This window comes from Odontesthes bonariensis, chromosome 7 (assembly GCF_027942865.1).
Source record: "Odontesthes bonariensis isolate fOdoBon6 chromosome 7, fOdoBon6.hap1, whole genome shotgun sequence".
NCBI classification, from domain to species: domain Eukaryota; kingdom Metazoa; phylum Chordata; class Actinopteri; order Atheriniformes; family Atherinopsidae; genus Odontesthes; species Odontesthes bonariensis.
The window spans coordinates 26182328-26206724 of NC_134512.1; the positions used below are offsets into that span (position 1 = coordinate 26182328).

Consider the following 24397-nt stretch of genomic DNA (forward strand, 5'->3'; position numbering starts at 1 on the left):
ACTTTGTCCTGTTGGACCTTATTCCACCTTGAATTTACATGCAGTCACACGATGCCTTTTATCTTTAATATCAACCCGATCTTTTTAACCTTAAACCAAAGAGGCTGCGGCACATTTTAATTTCTCAGGCATGACATATTTTCTAAGCAGCCGGTCTTTCAAGATCTAATGTTTCTGTTATTCTATTGATGAAATAATTCCTCCTGTCTAATTTTGAACATGTCTTTTTCCACTTGCTTTAATGGGCACTGCTTTGCGTTTGTACGAATGTTTTCTGATCTTTGAATTCACTCCGGCTGCTTCAGGAAGCAGACAGTTAACGGTGAATGCACCATGAGCCGAGAAGCAATATCCATCTCAAAATTAACTTCGGGTAGATACCTGGGGCTACCGTGCTATGCAAGTTTATTGTCCTCAGTTTAGCGTGTTAGAAGTCCACCAGAAATCTTAAGGATGGATTAGACTATGCAATAAAAGTGGAACTTCATTGCTCAAACTCTGACTTTGGCAGGCTAATACTTTGTTCTGCCACAAACAAGTTTTTTTATGTGTCGAGACAGACTACATTCTTCAGCGGTCACAAAAGCCAATACTTCCTGAAACCCTCAAACATTCCCTAGAAACAATCAGGTAGTTGGAATTTAGGATATTTCCTCATCAGTTCAGAGTTCAGGTGTAAACATCCGGAAAGAATTTCCTTTTTCACTCGTGAGCTTTCATTTGTTCTGGTGACCTCAAGTGTCATACTTGAATGCTTCACATAAAATTGAATAAAAAGATGTATTAATTTATGTTTCAGCAAGCAAAAGTCTTCTTTTTACTCGTCTAAAAGGGAAAGGATTTCTTATTGAAACCTTCACGTTTGAGGTAAACTGCTTGATTTGGAAAAAAAAAAAAAAAAATCCACTGCTTACTACCGTCGTCTCTGTGCTACGAGGCCGCGAAATTAGATGAAATACTGCAGCAAAGCTTTGCAAAAAGCTCATCGTTACCCGACATGTTGACCAAGCAGACGCAGCACAATGTAGGTTTTCAGTTTTTATTGGAAACATTATAAAATTATGTGGAGCAGCAGCATATTGTATCCTTAACATGTTCACATTTACATAAACCAAGTTGAAAATGGCATTTACTGTACAGCAAGTTGTCAATCATCATCCATGAGACGTGACCAAACAGAAGATTTACCACCCCCGTGTGGCTATAAATGGTACTACACATACATCCCAAACAAAACGGATAAAGCTCCAGGCTTCTTCCTTCCCTGCTCCGTTTAGGGAAAATCAGGGTCAATGTGCAAATTCAAGACTTGCATTGGTTTAAGCTTTTTAGCAATTTCAAACCAAAGCAAATGAACCAATCCAGCGCATGAGGTCAGGTGCACCGTAAACCTCCAGCCCAGTTTAAACACCTTCCATAGAAGAAGAGGGAGTAAAACCAATTCCCTCAAGTGACTGAATTAGCACGGCACAGGATGACAAATCCACGCTTTGACATAACATTTAGGATTTTAAATGAGCAAAGAGATCACTATCAACAAAAGTAATGGAAAAAAGGGGGCAAAATCTGACAATAGCGGGATTTGTAATAAAATAAACCTTAAAAGTCAGTTTAGTGTTTGGCAAAATAAACATCCCAGTTGACCAAACCCTAATTTTGTAACCACAGACTGCACTGGATTACATTCACCAGAAAACTACTGTAGTGTCATTAATATCAGCCTCACTCACAACAGGAACATCTGGAGCTATATTCACAGACGTCGTCTAATTTTCCCAGCAGCTACGAAATAAAGAGTCACTGAAGCACGATGAGCAACAAGGAAACCTGCAGCTGATCTCCGACAAGCCGCAGGACAAAGCCGGAAGCTTTTTTGGTAACAGTTGTTCAGCATGACGTTAACCTTCGCTGTTTATTTGTGATGATTTAAAGCCTTTTTCTTTTCACAACTAAATCATTTGGAACATTGAACAAGAGCCGTAAATAACCGATTATTCTGCAGATTAATATCTCAACTAATCTACTTTTTTTTGTTGGTCGCATAAAGCAATTTACAGTCATATTCAGTGTTACGTTAGTGCGACTGTCCCAAACCATAAACATTACACAGAAGCAGCTAATTCACCACCTGGACAGTCAGAATGTTTGGCTCGAAGAAAGAATCCTCAACAAAATAGTTCCCTCTTCATTATCTGATGAATAACGACAGCTCTGCATTTAGAAATGTCTTTTTCTTCTTTTTTTTTTTTAAACTGACAGAAATCAAAAGCAAACTAAAGTTTTGTGACTGAACTGAATTTGGCGCCATCGTTCTGACCTCCGGTTGATCTTCTGTAGTCGTATGCGGATGCGAGTCACGTAAAAGGAACCAACATGAGGTTTAACAGCAGCGATCCGATGGAGGTCTGGGTGGCGTTTATGGCTCTGATTGCGTGTGAAACGTGGCGACCCCCACGGAGCCGGAAGGGCCGATTCTCTTCCCAACCCAAAACGCATCTTAAAGCCATATTTCTCTCCTTTTACACCAAAGCCTGCTCTCTTTTTGTTCTCGTCCATTTGGCCGACGCACGACATGAAATTCTAAGCTTTAACACACTTTTTTGGCATAAAAGGAATCGGCTATGAAAATAGAAAAAACACATTGTGGTGCGACTGAATGAGCTGAAAACAGAACCCGGCCTCGGTTTTAATGCCGTTCTGAAGGAGGAAGATCCAGATCTCTGCCTTTTGGTACTGTGAGCCATCGTATGCGCGCGTGTGTGTGTGTGTCTCCACGAGAGGACAACCAAATCAACTTTCTGTCAGTGTGATTGTCGAGGATGTGTTCTTCAGAGCGCTGCAGGTTTCACAAAAAGGAGCTCCAGCACAATCTAGTGTTTTTATCCACCGTATTATTATGCTTCAGAATCATCCGAAGCAAACCAGAGTGACCTAACTACATCCCACTTACGTATATCACCAGTTAAATAAAAAGGATATGGTACATCTTGATTTCTTTTTTTTAATCTTTTAACAAATTCTTCTTTACAAGAATGTAACCTGAGAGGAGAGAAGGGCTTTGGCCCGTTTTTCCTCTCTGGAATTAAGCGCGCCTCCCACGTGTGAGCAACGTTTCACGTACCCGGGACCGAACCTGCTCTAAACCATCACCGACGTGCTGGGCTTCTCTGCGAGTGAAACGTGTGCCGTCCAAACTGAGCTTGATGTTGACTGAGCTCAAATAAATCCCGGACTCGTACTGAATATTGCATCGCAGTGGTCGACAAATAGAACCCAGGTGAGTCGTTAAAACAACAAAAGCTTGCCGCTGCTTGGGATACTCTCTCTACTCTCTTCTCACCTGCACGGATGCCACGGCACAACAACGAACAACCCTATTTACAGCGGCGGATCCCCTATTCTCTCCTCGAAGTGCAGCTGAGAAAATGGAAACTTGCCGCTAATAATCGCTAATCCTCCTTTGTCTATTTTTTTTTTTTCCTTCCCTTCTCCCCTTAAATCCCCTACCATTCAAAACATAAATAACAGGAAAAAAAAAAACTTTACATTTGTGTTGAACAACAAAAAAAGCCAGAATGAGGTAAATCCCTGTAGTATGAAAACAACTACACAATAAACCAAGTGAAAACTGCCCCTCTGCCATCGCCCGCTCAGTTCATGGAGGCACGAGAACAGTCTGCACAGCGAGAGTGAGTCCATCCCTACATTTGCCGTTGTGTAACACCCCCCCTCCCCTTTTATTCCCCACACCGTTTCCCATCAAACCTCGCACCTCCCCCTTCAGTCGCGGTGTGGCGGAGCGCCTTCCTCTCAGGACTTCCTCTGCCGCAGCGTTTCAGAGCTGCCGTTGAGTTTGCTCCGCCCGGACGGGGCGGCTGTGTTGCCGTTGCCCGAAGGCCGGTCCCAGTCCACCGGCGCTTCCTGTTTGCGCCGACGGGTCTCTTTGTAGCGGAGCGTGATGTCACTGTGGGAGGGTCAAAGGAAAAGAGACGCACTATTATTAGAGAAAATGCCCCCTTGGGAACACTTCTGCCCCAGCTGCTCTCTGTTCCGCTAACGTTTACGGCCCAATGTGTTCGTTTCCAGGAAGACTTTAGTTTTTCTAGTTCATCCCACAGCTACCTGTTGCTATGCAGATTATTATCAAATGCATCATTATTTACATTCACTGAATACAGTTATTCTGTTAACAAGAAGAGTCCTTCAGAAGCACAAACAAAAAAAAAAAAAAAACACATTTTCTATGTTGAAACCCTGCTTTTCATTCTAATAAGCAGCAGATAGATGTGTTGATGTTCTCCAAAAGACACGAAGCGATACTTTTATAAACAGGAAACCACTTTGCAACTTTATGTACATCATCATAAAGACACGTTTCAGCAGGCAGGGCACTCAGTAGGGGCGCTCCAGTAACAGAAATCCTAAAATACGAGCATCAAGCGTCACATCTTCAACACTTTCATACTGAAGAACGACAGCACGTGACCGGGAGGAATGAAGCGACGCTCGGATGACGTCACCGACCGAAACTCTGCTATTTACTCTGCTGTTTACGGCCGTCTGAGCACCGCCTGCAGCACTCGTAGCCGCAGCAGATTGTGCATCATTTGGGGGGAAATTGTACAATCCCTGTATTTTAAATCAGGTTGAGGTTTAGTCCAACAGTAATTCACAACAGTGCTGAAGGTCAGGGAGCACGAGGCAACGTTTCCCCACACGGACTGGCCACCACAGAGTCCAGACCTTAACCTCACTGGGACTCGGATATCCAGCAGATATCAGACATCCATTTTTAATAGTTTGAATGGTTGTATAAGCGGTGACGCACTGTAGTGTGACTAATGTGTAAAATTAGGGAGAAGAGACACCAAACAGCGAGGTTAGATACAAGTTTGGCACTTCAAGTACATGCAGCCCAATCACTTAAAGCCACTCTGCCTGTACTTCATACAGTCTTTCAAGGAACGCAGAGAGCCTACGCTGCATTCTTGTGTCGACTTCTCCCCTTCAGATCTCTTGTTGTGGCGTGGAGATTCAAAACTAATTCAAATGCTCATCCGTTGGGGGGAAAAGCTGACCTGTTTGTTAGCACAGACGGCAAAAACAAACCTCTCAAACTTCCGCAAATGCAATTTTACCAAGATCGGAATATATGCAACACGACATGCTTTATCATCTGGGGTCTCTGATGCACTGTTCACACGACAGGACGGGGGTGGTGGAGCTGATCCAACTGGCTCTCAATGGATTCTGAACATTTTGGTAGAAGGAGCTGGCATGCTGGCTAACACACTGTGTGTGTGAGGAGAATGAAACCCAGAGGAGCTGTTAACACACTTCTCTGTCTCACTTCAACAAAGAGGATTTCCTCTGCATCACTAACCTGTGACGAAAAAGGGACGTGAAGGGAAATGAGGAGAATACATTCATCACAGCAAGAAAGTGTCAAACAGGATGTGGATTCTCGAGGTGTGGTGATGTGAACTATTAAACGGTGACGTGCTAGAGAAGAAGAAAAGAAAATATAACTCTGCATATGGAAGGAAGTTGGTGGGGCAAGGCATCTTTTTACTATACCTACCTCTGACACTACTGCATTACTGCTGAGCATGAGCAGGAAGGAGATGTGAGGGAAGGAAGGAGAGAAGAGAACAGATATGAAGCGTATAGGATTCCTCCTTACATGAGTGTCTGCTATCACTTTTTTTTACCCCGCTTACGTTTTTGCATGCGCACAGTATGGGGCTTTAAGATTAAACTTTCCATGGAGGCACGCCCCCCCGAGTGGCAAAACATTCAACAACCCAACACCACTGCGACCCACCAAAGAATCTGTTGGAACACGGATGTTAACGATTGGCCAAAAATCAGGTTTCCAGATGTTTCTGTGTACCTCATCTGTACGCTGGGTTGGTCTCAATGAAGAACAGGAATTCATCTGCCTGGCTTCGCTTTACTCGTTAGAATGAAAAAATAAATAAATAAAATACCAATTTCTTTCTGAAGCTGTTGGTACTAATGGAGCTCTTCATGAGTTTAGACACATTTCTGAGCAGTGCGAGGCCATTAAGCCCACAGTCTTTTTGATACTTATGTGCACTCGTACAACATTCTCTGCACTACTTATTTCCACAGACACCCCAGACTGGGGCAAATGAAACATCTTTAGAGAAAATATCCTTTGGGCTCGGCCAAACTCAGGCCCACTGCTCAGTCTTAGTTGATCTCCTCCAGAACAGGACAGCTGGAAATAGTTAACATGGTTTAAATATTAAACCAACCCACTTCTTACCGGATAAAGAACCGCCACATGGTCCAGATTAGTATGAGGAACATTCCTAAGAACCAACACTGCATGATGAAGAAGGGGATGGGCAGCATGATGGTGTTGGGGTCATACTTGACCACTATTAGAAACTCCGTCACCGTGATCGCTGCCACCAGCCACGCCTGCTGGCCGAGCTTCTTGTGGAACTTCCTGTTGGAAAAGGAAACAACGCAGTGTCGTGAAAAAAAGAAATCAAAACAACTCAAAGGACGTTTTTCAGCCAACCTGGCGACCAACTCAATTCTGCTACTCACGGGTCCTCCATGAAGTCGTAGATCTCGCGCATGGCCACGCCCCCAACGTTAACAAAAAAGACGAGGCGGAGCAGCACAAGGTAGTGCTCGGGAGGCATCCACAACACAAACTTCAAGTAGAAGGTGTTCAGCTCGGCCAAAAGGAACTGAGGGGAGAGGATACAAATAGAAATATGATTTATGTCTATACTGAAGAGGTTAATAAGCTGAAGATAATGTCATTCTTTTTAAAATCGGTAAAAGCAGGATCGTCTTACCGTAAAGATGATGCCCAACACGGCGAGCCAGCGACGAAGGTTTGAAGCTGGCCTCCACTCGAACTTCACCCAGCTGTACGGAGTGAACTGGAATGCTATTCGCTTTATCATCCCCCTGTGAGGTGAAGAGCAGAAAAACTTAAGAGATACGAAGACGGTAGGTACGGAGCAGGTAAAAAGAAAAAGATTCAAATGAGGGAACGGTCTGCATCCTTCAGCTCTAAGAAAGACGTACTTGTATGTATGAATGTTCCAGAGGCCCTGCCACTGATACGGCTTCATCGACAACCAAGCCAGGGTCTTCATACCACAGTAGATCCCCAAACCGTTGCACACCAACACATCCATGATCCACTGAATGGAGAAAACAATTCTATTAAAGGGTGAATGAGGTCCCGCAGTGCTCCTTCACAACTATTATCCACCTACACGTTTGTGAGTGATTAGACCTTTTCTCAGGACCATGTGGGTGCGAACAGATTAAGCTCGACTTACATCTCCCTCACTCCTCCGACAGATTTGTTGTGGTCTATAGGGACACCACTTTATCATCCTTTTAAGTATATGGATTTTAATTACCTTGAAGAGAAAGAAAACTAGCTAAACTATACCTGTGTGTGTGTGTCTCTCTCTGAGCCCCTTTATTCTTCAACACAGCCTGAACCCTCTTAGACAAGCTTTCCAGTCATTTCTTTAAGTAGTCTTCAGGAATAGTTCTCCAGGCTTCTTGAAGGACATTGCAAAGCTCTTCTTCGGATGTTTTCTGCTTTTATGTTCTGTTCTCTGTTAAGATGACCCCACACTGCCTCTGAGGAGGATTCATCACTCAATAAGACCCACTGCCACTGATTTTCAGTCTACTTCCTGAGTCTACTGGCATTCCTCAGCCTTTTCTCCCATTTCCCTTCCCTAAGAACGGCTTCTTGGTACAACGACTGGACTAAAAGAGTTAAATAAACAGAGAATATCCAAAGAAAAACTTCTAAAGACCTTCAGAAAGCCTGCAGAACTATTGTTCATGATCACTTGAAAATATCACAAGAAAATCTGTCTCCTTGGAAGCAAAATATGGAGAAATGAGGGACTGATTTAGACTTTTGCACATAGTATACATGACATTTACATTCCAAATATATAAACTTATACATATTAAGTTTAGAGTTATCCATAGTTCCTTTAAATGAAACTCAACACCAATCTTCCCTCCCAAACAGCTCATGAAAAGCATCTACTTTTTTTTTTTTTGTTTGTTTTTTTTAACCACTACAGTTAAGTGTGATAACTCCTTGATTCGAGAAACTGTATGTCTGTGCCCATGGTGACTCACAGGAATTTACTTCCAATATGTTCAAGTTCAAATTCAAACAAAGACAGCGTAATCACCTTCTGTTTACCGAGGTCTACTTCCTGCAGCATATTCATATTTAACAGCACACAGAGAGAGACAAAGGGGACTTGTAGCATAAAGACACAATTGCAGGGCTTAAAGAGCAGATGTCTTAATGATCTCCAGTCAAACAGCTCATACAAGTGCTGCTAATTCTTAACCCGAGTGTCTTGTTGCTGGTCTGTTACTTAGAAGGGTGTGAGCAGGAATAATTATACTCACATGGTCCCACCAGCACTCCGAGAAGTTGGGTAACTGGTGCTCCAGGCTGTATTCCAGGAACTCAAACATGACACTGATTATCATACACATCCACCAGTCCCGGATCATCAGAGTCTGAGGAGGTCAGCAAAATAACAGAGATAGAAACTCATCACTGTTTATTTGCAATGTGGTAATTCCATGAGTATGTAGTTTCTAATTTATGTGTTTTAAAGCAGATTCTTAGTTACTGGTCAGTAACAGAGTTTAGTCAGTTGGTGTAGAATCGGTCTTCAAGAGTCAGATAATTATCTGCAATTATTCCAAACCTACCTTGATATACCATCCCAGGAAGTGAGCTGGTACAAAGCCATCCATCTTGTCCTGTTAAACAAACAAATGTCTAATTAACAACATAAAGTGTTGCTTGGCTTCGGTCTATATAAAATTCTGGTTTCCCAGAGCTGTACAATACAACCCTGTTCGTCTACAGAGACAATAAAACAAAAACATGATGCTCGAACGGGCTTTTATCCAGTCGGAAATAACGTTGGAACCAAGCATCATCGAAGCGGAGCTCCTGAATCAGCCGGTGAAATTCTCCGTAGAGAGGCCGGTTTCCCAGGACGTTATGGACCCAGATGGACCCACGGCAACGGGCACTGCGTTTCCATCGCAAATATGCAGATGCAACACAAAGAAGGCTGTCCAGAGTGCGATCCATGGTGAAAGAGGGAAACGATGGATTATTATATATGCCTGCTGTATGAAAGCCCGCCCCTTCGGTTGCTTCGGTCGCTCGCTTGTTGTGTGCAGAGACTGCAGGCGGTGAGTTGTGAGCGACCACAGGCGCTTTTGGTGTGAGCGCCCAGTAAGAGTTAAATAATGAAGATGGTCCAGTGCAGTTTCTGTCACTATTGTTCGCCTGTTCATCTTTGCCATTTGCAGACTTGGCGCTTTTCCAAGCTCAAGATAACCGTCATAAAAACAAGTGTTTGCCCAACTCATAAAAGTCATCTCCAAAGCTTCTGTGCTGTTAACTTTTTGGAGGACTGCACGTCTTTCTGTCTACGCTAAGAACATACACATCTGCAAAGACTGAGAGCTACACACACACAGAAACCTGTCCAATTATAAACGGTTCTTACTCAAACTGCTGAATGACAGTAAAAACCTGACAATCTTACACTGCGTCCAATGTAACTGAGAATCACGAGAGCAAGCTGTCCTCTGACAGATTTACTGCCTTTGAATTCTTTTAAAACATCGATGTGGTATTTTGCAAGTCGTGCGCAGGCAGCGTTACTTTAGCACCAAAAGTCTAACTAAATAAAAACATGTAGAAATACTTTGAATCAAACACACTGGAGCCAATAGATGCATCAGATTCTAAACATTTATAGATACAGTATATGTAAGTGTTGTGCGGTCCACATTTGCATCTCCTTGAATTTATTAGATCCCTGGATCCATCTGGAAGGCAGCAGGATAATTATGTTAATAAACATGCAGCCTTTGATTTTGACATGTGCCAAATCATTTAATACTGCCCTCATCATGACCCTCTACTGTGTGTAGCTTCATAAAAGCATCCTCAAGTGACGCCATTTCATGGGGAGAGATGTTAAAGTGGCTCATCAATCTTCATTTTTCCTTTCATTTCAAGTCAGTTCTCAGAGTAATGAGTACTGCCTGAGGGTGTATTTATTAACACCATGCTCTCTGGTATACGGCAGAGTTCTTCTACGTTCCAATAAAGTACCACATCTAGTTCACATTCATACAGAGCACAAATTAACACATTCAGTACTGGGTCACAGGAAAACTGAGCTGGGCATCATAGCATACAGAAAGAAAACGCATCTAAAAACACTTAAATCGCTGTGTATGGTGTCATACTTCAGGATTATATCACTTGAATTCTTTTTGCCTTGCCTTTTTTTTCAAAATAAAACCTCCAAACTAATATAAGTGAAGTTTACTTGTACATATGCGGCCATTTTGAAAAGCCTTTTTACTTGCACTGCCCATAACCCACTGGGCAAAGTATTGGTTTGACCCATTTGGCGAGGCTGTGATCAGGTCTGGGTCATGGTAGCAGAGGCCAACTGCCAGCTTCTGCGGCCAGTCGGCGCAAACACAAAACTAGCTGCGGCCGTGCGTGGGACAGAGTGAAGAAAAGCAAAACTGCAAGTGACAGGAAAAGAAAAAAAACTACTGTCAAAGAGAGAGGGTGGTTACACAGTCTTTTCTTAGGAAGCCAAATCATTTAAGATCTGGGCCATTTCTGTGTTAGCAATAATTGAAGACAAAGTCCCAAACATCATAGCTGCAGGATGGAATTAAAACAAATGTAATTCATTGGAAGGTCCTGCCACTTAGTTGCAGTTTCATTTTACAAAATATGTCCAAATGCAAATTGAGTAACGCTTCGAGTTAAAAAGAAGTTTTAAAAACTGAGCCATGCAAACTCTCACACCTGTCAGGATCAAATGTGCCGGTTACAAGAATTCAAATCTGATCAGCTTACTCACCCAGACGTTGTGGAAAGGGTCGGTGGTGTTTCCTGGGTCGTACATGAGGCAGTTCCCTCCATAGTCGCGCTCGGGCAGGGGTACGCCTAACTTGGGGTCAATGTACTTCATGAACTGTCGTCCGTCGTGCACCGTCTGTATAACGAGTACAGTGTTAAAGGGCGACATCAAAAATGCGGAAGCAGTATCTCCGCTTCATACCACGTACGAAAGGGTTTTAGCCATTTTAGGGATCGAGAGTGTCAGTGCACACACCTGGAACAGGATGAAGATGAGGAACAGCTCGTAGACGACAGTTACACACAGCCAGAACCGCCAGTACGCTGCGGGGAGAGAGCAAAGAGTTGCATAAGATGTGAGCAAACATCAAACATGTTTGATGGCTGTTTGTACGTCTCAATATACTTATCGTCAGTGCATTTAGTCATAAATTAACACTGCAATAAATACAGGATCGATACAAAAACCTCACTTTCTATCAAAGCAAAAGCCTTTAGTGTTTTTTTTGTTTTTTCAAACCACACCCTCCAAGTTAAAGTCCCAGATAATTGTCTTTAATTCAACTGCTGCCACCACTGCGTCGCTGTATGAATTCATATGTATGAGCTCGGATGTTGAGGCTCTCCCAGCATGAGGCTCAGCAGGAGATACAGATTGCAAATCTGTTGCAAAACTCCTCAGGGACTTTTACCCAGGATACAACTCTGTCGAGTGCCAACTGATGTGCAACAAGCTGAACAACACCAGAACCTACACGACTCGCTAAACAGGTCAGGGAGTATGACGCAATCCGTCTATACAAACACACAAACGGAGAGCCATTGTCTTTTAATCAGTGACATCCCTGTGGCAACACAGCGCAGGTAATGCAGGATCGGCAACCAAAAATCTCGTGTGGCAACGCCCGGCCCTCTATATGCAGCTATTCTTCACACCTTGTTATTTTCCCTCTTTACTTCCCTCCGTCATTCCCTCTGGACTTAGTTATTGTGAGAGAGATGAGGTGTGTTTTCTGCATGAATGCTCTGGTTAAAAACCCTGACCGGTAACTACTGTAAAGCAAAGTGATTTCAATGGAGGCAGTTTTTACAGCGTCTTTTTTTTTTTTTTTTAAAAAAGGATACATAGTGTGGAAGTCAAGCTGGTGGACTCAACACATAAAAATCTGATCAAAAGGCAGTTAAAAACCACCTTGAAGACTTCTGCACAGACCGGCTATGCGTTTCAGCTTTGGTGGAAAAAAATAAAAATAAAAATCGGCAGATGTCTTTAAAAATGAGAAGTTTTCACTGTGTCAGGACTTCCAAAGGTCAAACTTCTCCTTCCACTTCCATTTTAATGAGCAGATTTATGCAAATATCGAACCCGGTTTCACGTGACGTCTGCATAGCTCCTGCAGTGCAGTTCCGAAGATGCTGTGCAAAGCTCACAAACAATTGCCAGAGTATTAAAGTCCCCATTAAAAAAAAATAAAAAATTATTTGTGTTGCTCTACGAAGCCCCATACGACGTCACCGTTTTCCACATGACCTAGCAGCGACCCCTACTTGTCGACGTCCTGTGTTAATAACCCACCTGGCGCTTTTTTCTGTGACATTTTGAGACGGCGATCTGACCTAGTCTACGTTACTTTACAAAAATATCCACTTTCAACCCGTCAAAAAGTATGAACTGCTGCAGTCACATTAACGGTGAGGCAAGCACAGCAGAGGTGGGTTAATTTAACACACGATCAGCTGTTCAGAGGAATCTAACAGGTCAAACTAACTGTCCAAACCTTCCTCCTCCATGGCTACAACAGCCTAATGAGCTCCAGGACTGATTATTATATAATTTATGTACTGTCAAATCCCGCATGAATGGCAAATATCACATGTGTGGCATAGTTCTTTCCCCTCCTTTCTCTGGCATGTCTCACTGAAGGACACAGCTACACTCTAATGCTGCGTGTACACCAAGAGCGACCTACGCTACCTGAGCGCCGGAAATCATTATTTCTCTATGGAGGGTGAGCTACCTGGGCTACCAGAGCGGATTCTCCAGTGGCGAAGCTACCTGAGCGACCAGAACGGATTCAAGCGATTAAACTCAAGCTAACATTATGGTAATGAGCTATGACGCGTTTCGGCGAAAACCAATGACAATCCACAGATTGTAGGGGTCCGACAATCCGCGGGGTTCGCGGAAACAAACGTGTAAACTTTGGTTCCTATCCAAACAATAGTCGTTTAATCCTGAGACTGTTGCAATTGCCGTGTCGAGTGCTTCAATACAATAGTGTAGTAACCCCACGCATTCCTTTCTCACTGCAATTAAGTTTTATTTCGGATTCATTTCGGATTTTATTTCGAATTTAGTTTATTTTCACAGCTGCCTCTGCTATTCCTGCTCTTCTCAGGTGTACCTAATGTAGTTTTACATCATTTGTAACGTGATGTATATCTTGTATAACAAATTGTAAATAACAACACGTTTATTCGTGTCCCTGCCCTCTCTTTCCTCATGTTCTTTTCCGCGGGGGTGCTGCACAGCCGCGGGGCCTTTAAAAATTTAACATTCTAAATGTGACGTCACAAGCTACCAAAGCTACCAAAGCAAATTCTCAAGCGAAGCTTCTCCAGCTACCAGGTAGCGGAGGTCGCTCTTGGTGTACACGCAGCATAACTGTAAGCAACCACCAATTGCTGCTGACCTTAACAACAGTTTATATGCAAGCACGTTAAAGTACTGTAGAGCTAACAGTTGTATCGGTTATTGAGACATCCGGCTGTGACAAACAACAGATTCAGCAATCTTTAACAAATTAAGGGTACAGCGAGCATACAGCGAGTAGGATGAAAATCATGAGCAAAGAAGCTTTTCTGCGGCATTATGCTGCTCCCTGATTGATGGGAAAGTTTATGCGTTTAGCTAGTTTGGAATGCAACGCTTGAATTTTCCATTTTTAAATATATAACACCATATGCCGGGAAAAACCCTCAGATCGTCTTCACCGTTTATCTGACTCTCTTAAAGACTTTGACTGAACTTCAAACACTCCGCCTGCTTTCAACAGTAGCTTTAGTTCACTTGGATGTCTCCTTTTAATTTGACAATTACATTTAGCTAGCCAGCGCATAGAGTTTATATCTCATAGAAGGTCATTCTCAAATGTTGCTATTGACTGAAGTTCTTATAGCAGCACTTAGGCTTAGACTTCTCCTCAGGAAAGAATTGAAGTGATAATCAATACCACCTTAAAAGTTAGAGTAAGCAAGTGGGACACTGTAGATGATAGCATGCTATGATATGAAGTCTATAGTCAGCTACTAAAATAGCAGAAAGTAAAGGCACTATCAATATTTAAGTTGGTAACTGGGTTCCTTATAATGCTTTAAGCCTTTTATAAATGCATTTCAGATTTTCTTAACATGTGAAATAAAAAAAAAAGAAGGCACACAGTAATATTCTGTAATAAGGTTCAGAGTGGAGTAAAATAGCACTTTAACAGCTCGAATGATTCCAAACATGAAATTCAACTTATGTGGGGCATTTTATCCTCTATTAGACAGCCAACTGTATAGATGGAGACATTTTAACGTGCTTTTCGTACCTGGGTGTGGTCTGGTGAAGGGTCCGTCTTTGGCTTGTGTCACCCCAAAACAGAGGAACACCAGGATGCTGGCCACAACGCCCCTACAGCGGCACAATTACAAACACAGACACAGAGAATTTAGGTCCACGGTATTCTACACATGCAAATTACATAATTCGATGTGGACTGAGGAAACCTCCAGGCCTTTGTAATCCCATACGAACTTTCTTAAAGAGTCGCGGTCGCAGAGGTTAAAACAAAGCAGCGGCAAAGTCATGGCGTATAATTTAATTCAAGTCAAATCTGGAGATGTGGCTCAGCTGCTCCCCATGAATTTATACCTTATTACATTATCCTCAGAGCTTAGAAAGAGATGGGGCTAATCCGAGCCTTGTCGCCCATCATCACTGCTGTGTAAAGACCTGACAACCAGGTGACCAGACAAGGACACTGCTCCGAACTTCCACATAAACAGCGTATGTAGGCTTAAGACACGCCTACTAATGAGTAAAAAAACAACGCGGCTCGAGTGTGTGAGCAAAATTCGGATCATGCACGTGTGCATCCGAGTGTACTCGCCTACCAGGGGCTCTAAGGTCTTTATCCTGACTGTGCTGACTGCAGCAAATCCGGTTAAGAACCTTCCCCAACCGCTCACGGACACACACACAACTTAGAATCACTCATCGCTTGAGCAGCTCGACTTTCCTCGACCATCTCAATCAGTCTCCTCAACGTGCAGCTACCGCTGCACAGGAGCAAATGAATCTTTAGGGAAATAAAAAGTGGTTCGATGCGAGAAGCTGCGGTGCACCATGATATCTGATCTGTTCTGCACAATTGGAAGCTACGCCACAAGGGTTTCCTCCTCATATTCCTGTAGGCTCCAACTAAAAACAGCCACAACTGACTGTACGCACTGCAGATCCAGTAATTGCATTTGTGTGCATGTGGAAAAAGGTTTTAGGCAGCTTAAAATGTTCAACTTCTTAAACGTCTCACAAGAGAGAGGCATGTCCAGTTCCAAATGAATTCTGCTGCACGAAAGTCACCCTTCCTGTACGTCATTGCTGGTGTTGGCACAAACACAGGAAACCGAATCAGTCATTTGGCATTCATCCCAGTATCTGTGGTTCATCTTTATATAAAGCTCTGCTACGCACATTTTTTTTCCTCATTCAACAGAATGAGAGGTAAAATGACTTACCATAACTAATTCTAATCAGATTTTATGATCATTGAAAGTTTTCTTTTTAATAAGCTGACACCTGACGGCCAGCTGAAGGGAAACGATGCTGCGATTCAGCTTCAAACAATGATTTCTGCCACTCAAACGTTGCTGTGGCTTCGTGCCAAATCAGCGTTAGATATCCGAATCATTTGGGAGATAAGAAAAGCAACGATTGCCTTCTGCTTGGCTAATTCTGCTATGTGACCTAGTCATTGGGCTCTGAATGAAAGTGTGACACGACCCATGAAGGGCATTGCAGTCACATCCACACCTGTAATTTCTCTGCATTGTGCACGTCAAAGAGCAACAAGTTTCTATGAGCTGGCTTATCGCCTAAAATAAAAAAAAAACATTTATCAAGGTGAAAGCTTCAAAGTGAGGTGAGGGAAACGTATCGACTTGCTACTTTTCTCTGCTGATAAAAGTGTCACTAAAAATCATAACACGAAGGGGTTGAAGCGAACGTCTTTCGCCCTTGTTCAGAGTTGACAAAGACAAACGTGGCCGACTGACCTTTTAGTGTTGTACGCCGTGTCCTGAGGAGTCTCCTCCAACAGCGTGACGTAGACCAGAGCGCAAGTCAGAATGAAGAGCACCGTCACCGTGTGGGCTCGCCTGCCGGAGAAGGGGACAGATGGAGGGAAAATTGTAAGTATGGTGTAGAGGAGGAATTTGATAAAATAAATTTAAAAAAGTCCCTGGAAGTAAAGATGACGATGTTCTCCAAGGTCACAGTGGGAGAGAGGTTAGGAATACTGGTCCGTGCCATTTGTGCTCAGAGCAATTTTAATCACAGAGCTTTGACAAAGCCTAACATCAGTAAACATGGGTGGAAACAATCAACGTGGCAGTTAGGATAAAACAGTGGTTTTTGTGTGAGTTTTATGGTGATGACAGGACTGCGAAGCTCCCCGTACCCATTAATATACCCGTTATCATTAAAAACACTTGGGTACAAGCTGAACTTGAATTTGAAGGCCGTGATGAAGGCCTTAGAGTGATATCACCTTACGACAGCAAACAATCCTTGACGTTTAATCGCATTACACTAGAATCATTTAGATATCCGGCAGATCCCTGCCATCTGTGAGAGGTACTTCAACTATGATGGCAAAGTTTTCATTTTTCCAACTACTGACCCTCTCTGGGCTCAAAGGCATACAGTATGAAAACAGATTCTCAATGCGACTTACAAAGAAAGGCCTAAATGTGTCACATTTGGTTGAAAAGACATTATTTTTGGGGGGAATTTTTAGAGATTTCCTAAAGAGATACAAGGGTTAGGTGGGGATTTATTATTATTATTATTTTTTTTTTAATGCTTGAACGAGTCATAGGTCAGTTTCAAGTGGCTTCACAAGCAAAATAACACTTTCCATCCTGAAAATGGGCAGGTACAGGGACTTGCACTGAACACGAGAGAAAAAGCAGGAAATGTCCACAGACAACAGACAGAGCTGTGCTGTGGCTTTACAGCCCCGATGTCCAAAAAATTGATCGTTTCAGCATAGAAAATGGCTGAGATCCAAAGTCCACTCAGAGACACTACCATAAATTCTTTTTTTTTTTTTTTTTTTTTTTTTAAAGCTAACATCACATATGACTCATTTTATTACTGTCATCTTTTAAAGCTTATTGATACTGAAGTATAGCGTCAGTTTGGAGAGCTTTTTTTTTTTTCTTCCATTAAGGTCACCGCTGCCATCCTTCAAACTGAAGAATGTACCCCCCCTCTGCCAGCCCTCGAGCTTAGAGGCTGAGTCATGACGACGAGTGTCATTAGCATTTTCTCCCTGTTCCACCTCCTTATCCAACCTGTTCAGCAGGAGACAGACGGGAGGGCCTAACTTCTCCCTTGCCTGACAACCAAACAACACCGGGGGAGAAAAGACACTGTAGAAATTCCCGTCCTGAGCAGGTGAGATTAGAACAAACTGCATCTGTGTGCTTGTGGTTGAGCTTCCAGATAATAATAAATTTAAAAAAAGCAAGCTTCTAATTTCAGACAACCATTAACGGTTTAAGAATACGAGCAGAGATGGCCTAATGCAGTCTCAAAGATAACTGTAATGTTAAGATGCTACATGTTTTTCAGTGGGATGTTTCCTCCCACCACCCTTGTTTCATGCATTTATGAATTATACAGCCAGAGAGCCATCCCTAACTATAAGATGCTGTTCTAACCAAAGTAGGAGTTCCCGCTACTGAGGCCAAACAGTTAACCCAATATAACATAAAAATCAAGGCCCCGAGTTGGTCATTTGGAGATCCGAGCAGAACAGCAGAACAGAAACAGAAGGTTGGTCAGTATTTGTTGAAAAATGTTACAATACTCCTGGATGCAGAATTTTGAAAAGATGTTAGTTTACCAAATTCATATAAATGGGTTGGCCTTACATTAGAAGCCACCCTGTCTGCTGCAGAATGCTTGTGATTATTACCTCGAACAGACGTAAAACACGGATTCCAAAACTGCAACACAGCAATGAGAAATTCTTGTTCCTTTCCTCTTTCGGTGGACCATTCTCCTCTGCTGCCAACCACACTGAACAGCCGAGCAGATTCTTATTGACTCTCCTTGATCGTACTAAGCAGAGACGAAACACACACACACGCACCAACCAACCCGGGGCCCAAATACTACAGCAGCGACAGGTTGAAGCTATGAATCAAAAGACGGCTGCAGAAGGGAATGCCGTTTTTCCAGACAGGCTGCCTATGCTCGTGTGAAATCTGAATCCTGCACATATCAACACACTCACTCTTTGTGTAGTCGCATCAGTGAATGCGCACTCCGAGTTCAGCCCTACAGTTCACCACAAGGACCTGTCATCTGCCTCGACTTCAAATCTGTCACGAATAAGGCCAACAGCAAGCTATGTGTTGGATGGGAGATGTAACCATGTATGAATGTATGAATCATAGTACATTTACAGGTTTGTAACAAGGATGCTTTTTTTGTTGTTGTTTTGGTTGCAATTAATGGAGGCAACCTGGGTCTGTCTTTCAGACAACCTTGATGCATGTAACGCGCCCTGCTGACAAACACACACGTGGCTCCCTCTGCGGGAGCTCAGAACTGCACTGACACAGCCAGAATCAACTCACCAGAAAAAGGTGTTGGTTCCGTCGTCATACACCTCGCACTCCGTGTTCCTCCGGTGCATAGTCTCCCTCGAGGTCTGCTTTATCATCTTGGCTGTGATGGCTGTGCTCTGCTCCGGACAACCGAGATCCAGCGAGCCGTTGTTGACCTGCTCGTCAGCGGATGCGGCGGTGGCGCACTTGCCGGCGGCGCTGCTCGCGGACACGCCGACTTTCCTCGACTCGGGCTTAGTCATGGCTTTACTAACCAACCAACCGCCCACAGCAGCTCCGAAAACGATCCTGCACGGTTTTGGTATATCCCTGAGCTCTACCCCTCCTCTGTCATCCGCGTCAGCCCCACCCAAGAGGCTGTCAGCATCCTGGCGTGGTCGGAGGAAATGAACGTTACTAAGGACGATAACAGGGAGGAGAGAACAACCTGAAATTCACGTCCTGCAGTTCTTTCTGCCGTTGACCTGCCCTGCACCGATTAGCACATGCAGACAGAAACCAGACAAACGTGCAGATTCGACCTATGACTCGTACTTTTTTCTTTTATATAACGCGTACTTATATCAGAACATTTCTAAATAAAGAGTTGAGGGCTAGAGTGTCGTGTGACAGAAATGGCGACCACTGACACATTCACGTTGGGGATATTTAACTGAAGGGGATTAGGTAGTTAACAAATTACAGTATCTTCACGGCAATGAGCGCTTAGCCTCGTGTCAGGCAGATTGCTTAACCGCGTTAGCTATCTGTAGCAGACAATTCTTTGTCAGTATGACCTTGCCTACAAGGCTAAGTTAACTGACAAGCTTGTTATTCATTAACTTATCGACATGAGACCACCAACATGCAAGACAGCGTTTAACCAATTGCGGGAAGAAGTTGTCAGTACATTAGCATAATATTCGGTGCCTTTAAAATTGAGCTAATAATCACTTACCAGCCGATTTTATGGGATTACTGGCTGCAGTCCGGATGAGCTCGAGAGCTGCTACCGCTACATTAGTACAAACATCTGAAATCTGGCACCACTACTTGAAAAATATGTTTAAAGGCTAACTATATCACACAGCCGCAACTGAAGGCTCAAACAGACGGTCCACCTCAGGGTGACTATCGCCCGACCGCACAGCCTCCACATATAATGATATTGGTAAAGCCAGGACTTGTGTAGCACACGCTTTCGGTCTGCTACCTTCAAAATAAAACATCGTCATCTGGTCACAATATGAAAATGTTTTATTTTGAAAGCAAACTATCAAACGCGGAAGTCTACCTTTATCTACTAATTGTAGGAGTAGAAAGGTATTGACAGACTGACCTTTCTGGCGGGTTTAGCAGAGGACTGTACAGTAATACGCGTTGTTGATGAGAAAATGATACAGTTTTGAAATTCCTCGTCAGCAGTCGGTTCAATACTTGCAATTCAACAATAGGGGGCTTGTTAGTTGACTATAAACTAGAAGAGCACGCTGTTCTGTCAACATGTTTTGTGCGTGGATGTAATTGGGTAATTTGGTTGACGTCACATCCGCCTCCTCGCACAGAGAACATTGAATGAATAATAATAATAATTAAAAAAAGAGAACATGAAATGAATTCAATATTTTTTTTAGTATACCAAATAAAGACAAATACATGAACAAATAAGTAGATAAGTAAAGTAAAGAATGAAAACATTAAGTATTTTTTAGAAAGGAAAAGCCAGCTGTAGGATTTCTGTTCAAATAAATAATCATTTGTCAAAAAACTAAATCATCAAAACTTGAAGAAGGAAATTATATACCAGTAACAAAGTTTCTTATGTAGCATACAACCCTTTTCAGAGGCTTTTTCTGAGTTGTTTCAGCATCATAGCTCTAAAGTTACACAATTTATTCACCAAAGAGATCTAGAGATAAGATTAAGACTTCTCACCCATTTAATGTGGTGCAAACTCACAAAAGTTCTCAACAGATGGATCAGTCTGCAAAGCCCTGAGAATACATGGACACTGTGATCCTCGGCAACATTTACAGGCACATTAAAAAGCTTTGCACTGTTGAGCAAAAGCACCCTTAGCAATGACTTCAACATCAAGTTTTATTTGAGATTTAATCAGGAAATTCTACACAATACTTAAATTCTCTAAAAATCTGGGAAAACCCCTTTGAAGACACACATTTATCTCTGTCTTGTGTAACCTTGGCCCGAGATTAAATAAAAAAGGTTCTCTTTTCATTTTTTTTTTTTAAACGTAGCTCAGAAAAAAAGTTTAATTCCACCACATTGATCTGAGGCCTTTGTAAAGCTATGTTTTACATTCAAAGACCATAAGCTATAACTATTACATGTGTGCAGTTGCTTTAATCAGCTTTTAATCAGGGTATCTATATGTTAGCCTTTTATCTAACACAGTTTCAGTTGACTTTTTTTGGCTTCTCAGTCACAGGGTTTTAGACGCGTTGCTTTGGGATCAGCTGACGACTGTGTTTTGGGAAAAAGACGAAGATGAGAAAGAAAAAGAAGTGTGTGTGTGTGATGGGTATTGGTATATCTCTGCATGAGGCGCACCAGGGTTCAACAACCACAGCGGATCATAAACTTTTACCATGGAACTTTTGCTTTCAGAAAGGTAAATAAATGGCTTGTGACTTTAGGAATTCATCTAAACTCAGTTTATAATGTTTACTGATTTATATTTAAGACACTTGGCGTGACACTTCCAAATAGAAAGCAATGCTGCTCCTTTGAAGGCATTAATTGCGTTTTTAAAGAACATTCTTTTGATAGACAGCCCATCAGCAGATAGCACACTGCTTTACAATAACCTCCGTATTTATTATTGTAATGTGACTTCAAAAGACACATAACAAAACTGTGACGGAAATGACTGACCTTTAAATGTCTCTTGCACCTAATAGAGGTAGAGTTCGTAATGAGTTCAGCAGTCATCAAGACAAAAGCCTACAGCTGTAAAGTCTTGACATGAACAGTACAAGTTATGTGCACACAGCAGATAATGCAATTTGATTCTGTTAAAGTCTTATGAACATGACAGGAGCTCTTTTATATACAGGCCAAAATTAGAGTTTGTAACATTTTTATCTAATTGATTGATAATACATATGGATGTATACTGACAACCCAACATTTCTTTCTCATTTGGCTGTGTCAAAAATTCTCTGAAAAAAAATTCTCTGAAAGCCTCCAGCTGATCCAAAAATGCGGCAGCGAGAGTGCTGACGAGAACTACCGGGAGAGATCATAGTTCTCCAATTTTAGCTTCTCTTCATTGGCTCCCCATTGAATCCAGAATCGGATTTAAAATTCTTCCCGTCATGTATGAAGCTCTTTATGGTCAAACTCAATTTGATCATCAAAATCTCATAAATCTCATAGTTGGATATTTTCCCAACAGAGCCCTTCGCTGTCTGGCTGCAGGTTTCCTTTGTGGTTCAATTCAATTCAATTAAATTCAATTCATTTTTATTTATATAGCGCCAAATACAACAAATGTCATCTCAAGGCACTTAGATAGTAAGTCCAATTCAAGCCAATTGGAATTCAATTAATTAATAATAATCATAATTCATAAAATAATCCAATTCGTTCATATAGAGCCAATTCAAAAACAATTTCCTTGCTAAGAAAACCAACAGATTGCACTGAAAACTTTTTGTTTTTCGGTCCAATCTCCCGGCCTGAGCGTGCCTGAGGCGACTGTGGAGAGAAATGACTCCCTTTTAACAGGAAGAAACCTCTGGCAGAACCAGACTCAGGAAGGGTGGCCATCCGCCTCGACCAGCTGGGGTTTGAGAGGACAGAAAGGGGGGGAGGGGGCCGCGGCGGCACTGTAACACCATTCAAAGGATATCTGTTGGAACAGGGAAACACGAGTTAATGACCATAATAATATCACATATACATAAAGAGAGTAAAGTGAGGAAAGGTGTGACAGATGAGGCCCCCCAGCAGTCTAGGCCTATAGCAGCTTAACTATGGGATGTTTCAGGATTACCTGAGCCATCCCTATTCAAGGTAAACACAAGAAACTTGTGCTAACGAAAAAATAAATAAATAAATAAATAAAGGACCAGACTCAGTAAGTAATTCCCTATACTCCCTATATAGATCTGCTCCTCACACCGCAACAACCATCTTTTTACAGCCACAAGCTACCTCAGCCTCTCACCAACTGCACACCAGTCACAGCGGGGTGGGGATGCAAACCCTGGTTCGGGTAGGGGGAGAAATAAAAGAGGTAAGATAAGCGGGAATGGGATTCAAACCCTGGTTCGGGTAGGGGGAGAAATAAAAGAGGTAAGATAAGCGGGAATGGGATTCAAACCCTGGTTTGGGTAGGGGGTAATGAAAGTATAGAGGGTGCCAGAGGTGGAGGCAGGACAAGACACACTAGCAGACACACTATCAGATTCAACAGACCTAACTATAAGCTTTATAAAAAAGGAAAGTTTTAAGCCTGGTCTTAAAAGTGGAAAGGGTGTCTGCTTCCCGGACATTTACTGGCAGCTTATTCCACAATAGAGGGGCCTGATAACTGAAGGCTCTGCCTCCCATTCTACTTTTAGAAACTCTGGGAACCTCAAGTAAACCTGCAGTTTGGGAACGAAGTGCTTAGGAAAATATCTTACAATGAGATCTTTAAGATATGATGGAGCACGGTCATTAAGAGCTTTATATGTAAGGAGAAGAATCTTAAATTCTATTCTGAATTTAACAGGGAGCCAATGAAGAGAAGCTAAAACTGGAGAAATATGGTCTCTCCTGTTAGTTCTCATCAAAACACTGGCTGCAGCATTTTGGATCAACTGAAGGCTTTTCAGAGAATATGTGGGACAGCCCAATAATAAAGAATTACAGTGTATGCGTGAGTGTGTGTGTGCGTGAGTGTGTGTATGTGTGCATGTGTGCATGTATGTGTGTGTGTGTGTGTGTGTGTGTGTACGTGTGCATACGTGGATGTGTTTATGTGTGTGTGTGTGTGTGCATAAGTGGATGTGTTTATGTGTGTGTGTACGTGTGCATACGTGGATGTGTTTATGTGTGTGTGTGTGTGTGCATAAGTGGATGTGTTTATGTGTGTGTGTGTGTGCATACGTGGATGTATTTATGTGTGTGTGTGTGTGTGTGTGTGTGTGTGCATACGTGGATGTGTTTATGTGTGTGTGTGTGTGTGTGTGCATACGTGGATGTGTTTATGTGTGTGTGTGTGCATACGTGGATGTGTTTATGTGTGTGTGTGTGTGTGCATAAGTGGATGTGTTTATGTGTGTGTGTGTGTGCATACGTGGATGTATTTATGTGTGTGTGTGTGTGTGTGTGTGTGTGTGCATACGTGGATGTTTTTATGTGTGTGTGTGTGTGTGTGTGCATACGTGGATGTGTTTATGTGTGTGTGTGTGTGTGTGTGTGCATACGTGGATGTTTTTATGTGTGTGTGTGTGTGTGTGTGTGTGTGTGCACACGTGGATGTGAGTGTGAGTATGTGTGGGTAGGTTAAACCTGGGGCTACCCAAAAGGTGTTTCATGGCC

At 42.6% G+C, this 24397-nt stretch overlaps 1 protein-coding gene across 2 annotated transcripts; it reads right to left on the reverse strand.

Moving 5' to 3' along the window:
* Positions 1-1025: 1025 nt before the first annotated feature.
* On the reverse strand, positions 1026-20011 carry ptdss2 (phosphatidylserine synthase 2). 2 transcript variants are annotated; one of them, XM_075470341.1, is made up of 13 exons: positions 19803-20011; positions 18875-19233; positions 16280-16381; positions 14554-14636; positions 11217-11284; positions 10962-11096; positions 8761-8811; positions 8449-8562; positions 7075-7193; positions 6840-6954; positions 6583-6728; positions 6293-6478; positions 1026-3964 (listed from the first exon to the last, which is right to left on the reverse strand). In XM_075470341.1, exons 2-13 carry the CDS (start codon positions 19105-19107, stop codon positions 3811-3813), a joined length of 1506 nt encoding a protein of 501 aa, XP_075326456.1. In that variant the 5' UTR covers positions 19108-19233; positions 19803-20011; the 3' UTR covers positions 1026-3810. The 2 variants fall into 2 exon arrangements, with proteins under 2 accessions (XP_075326456.1, XP_075326457.1); XM_075470342.1 differs by lacking the exons at positions 18875-19233; positions 19803-20011 and adding an exon at positions 18208-18383.
* Between the last annotated feature and the right edge of the window lie 4386 nt (positions 20012-24397).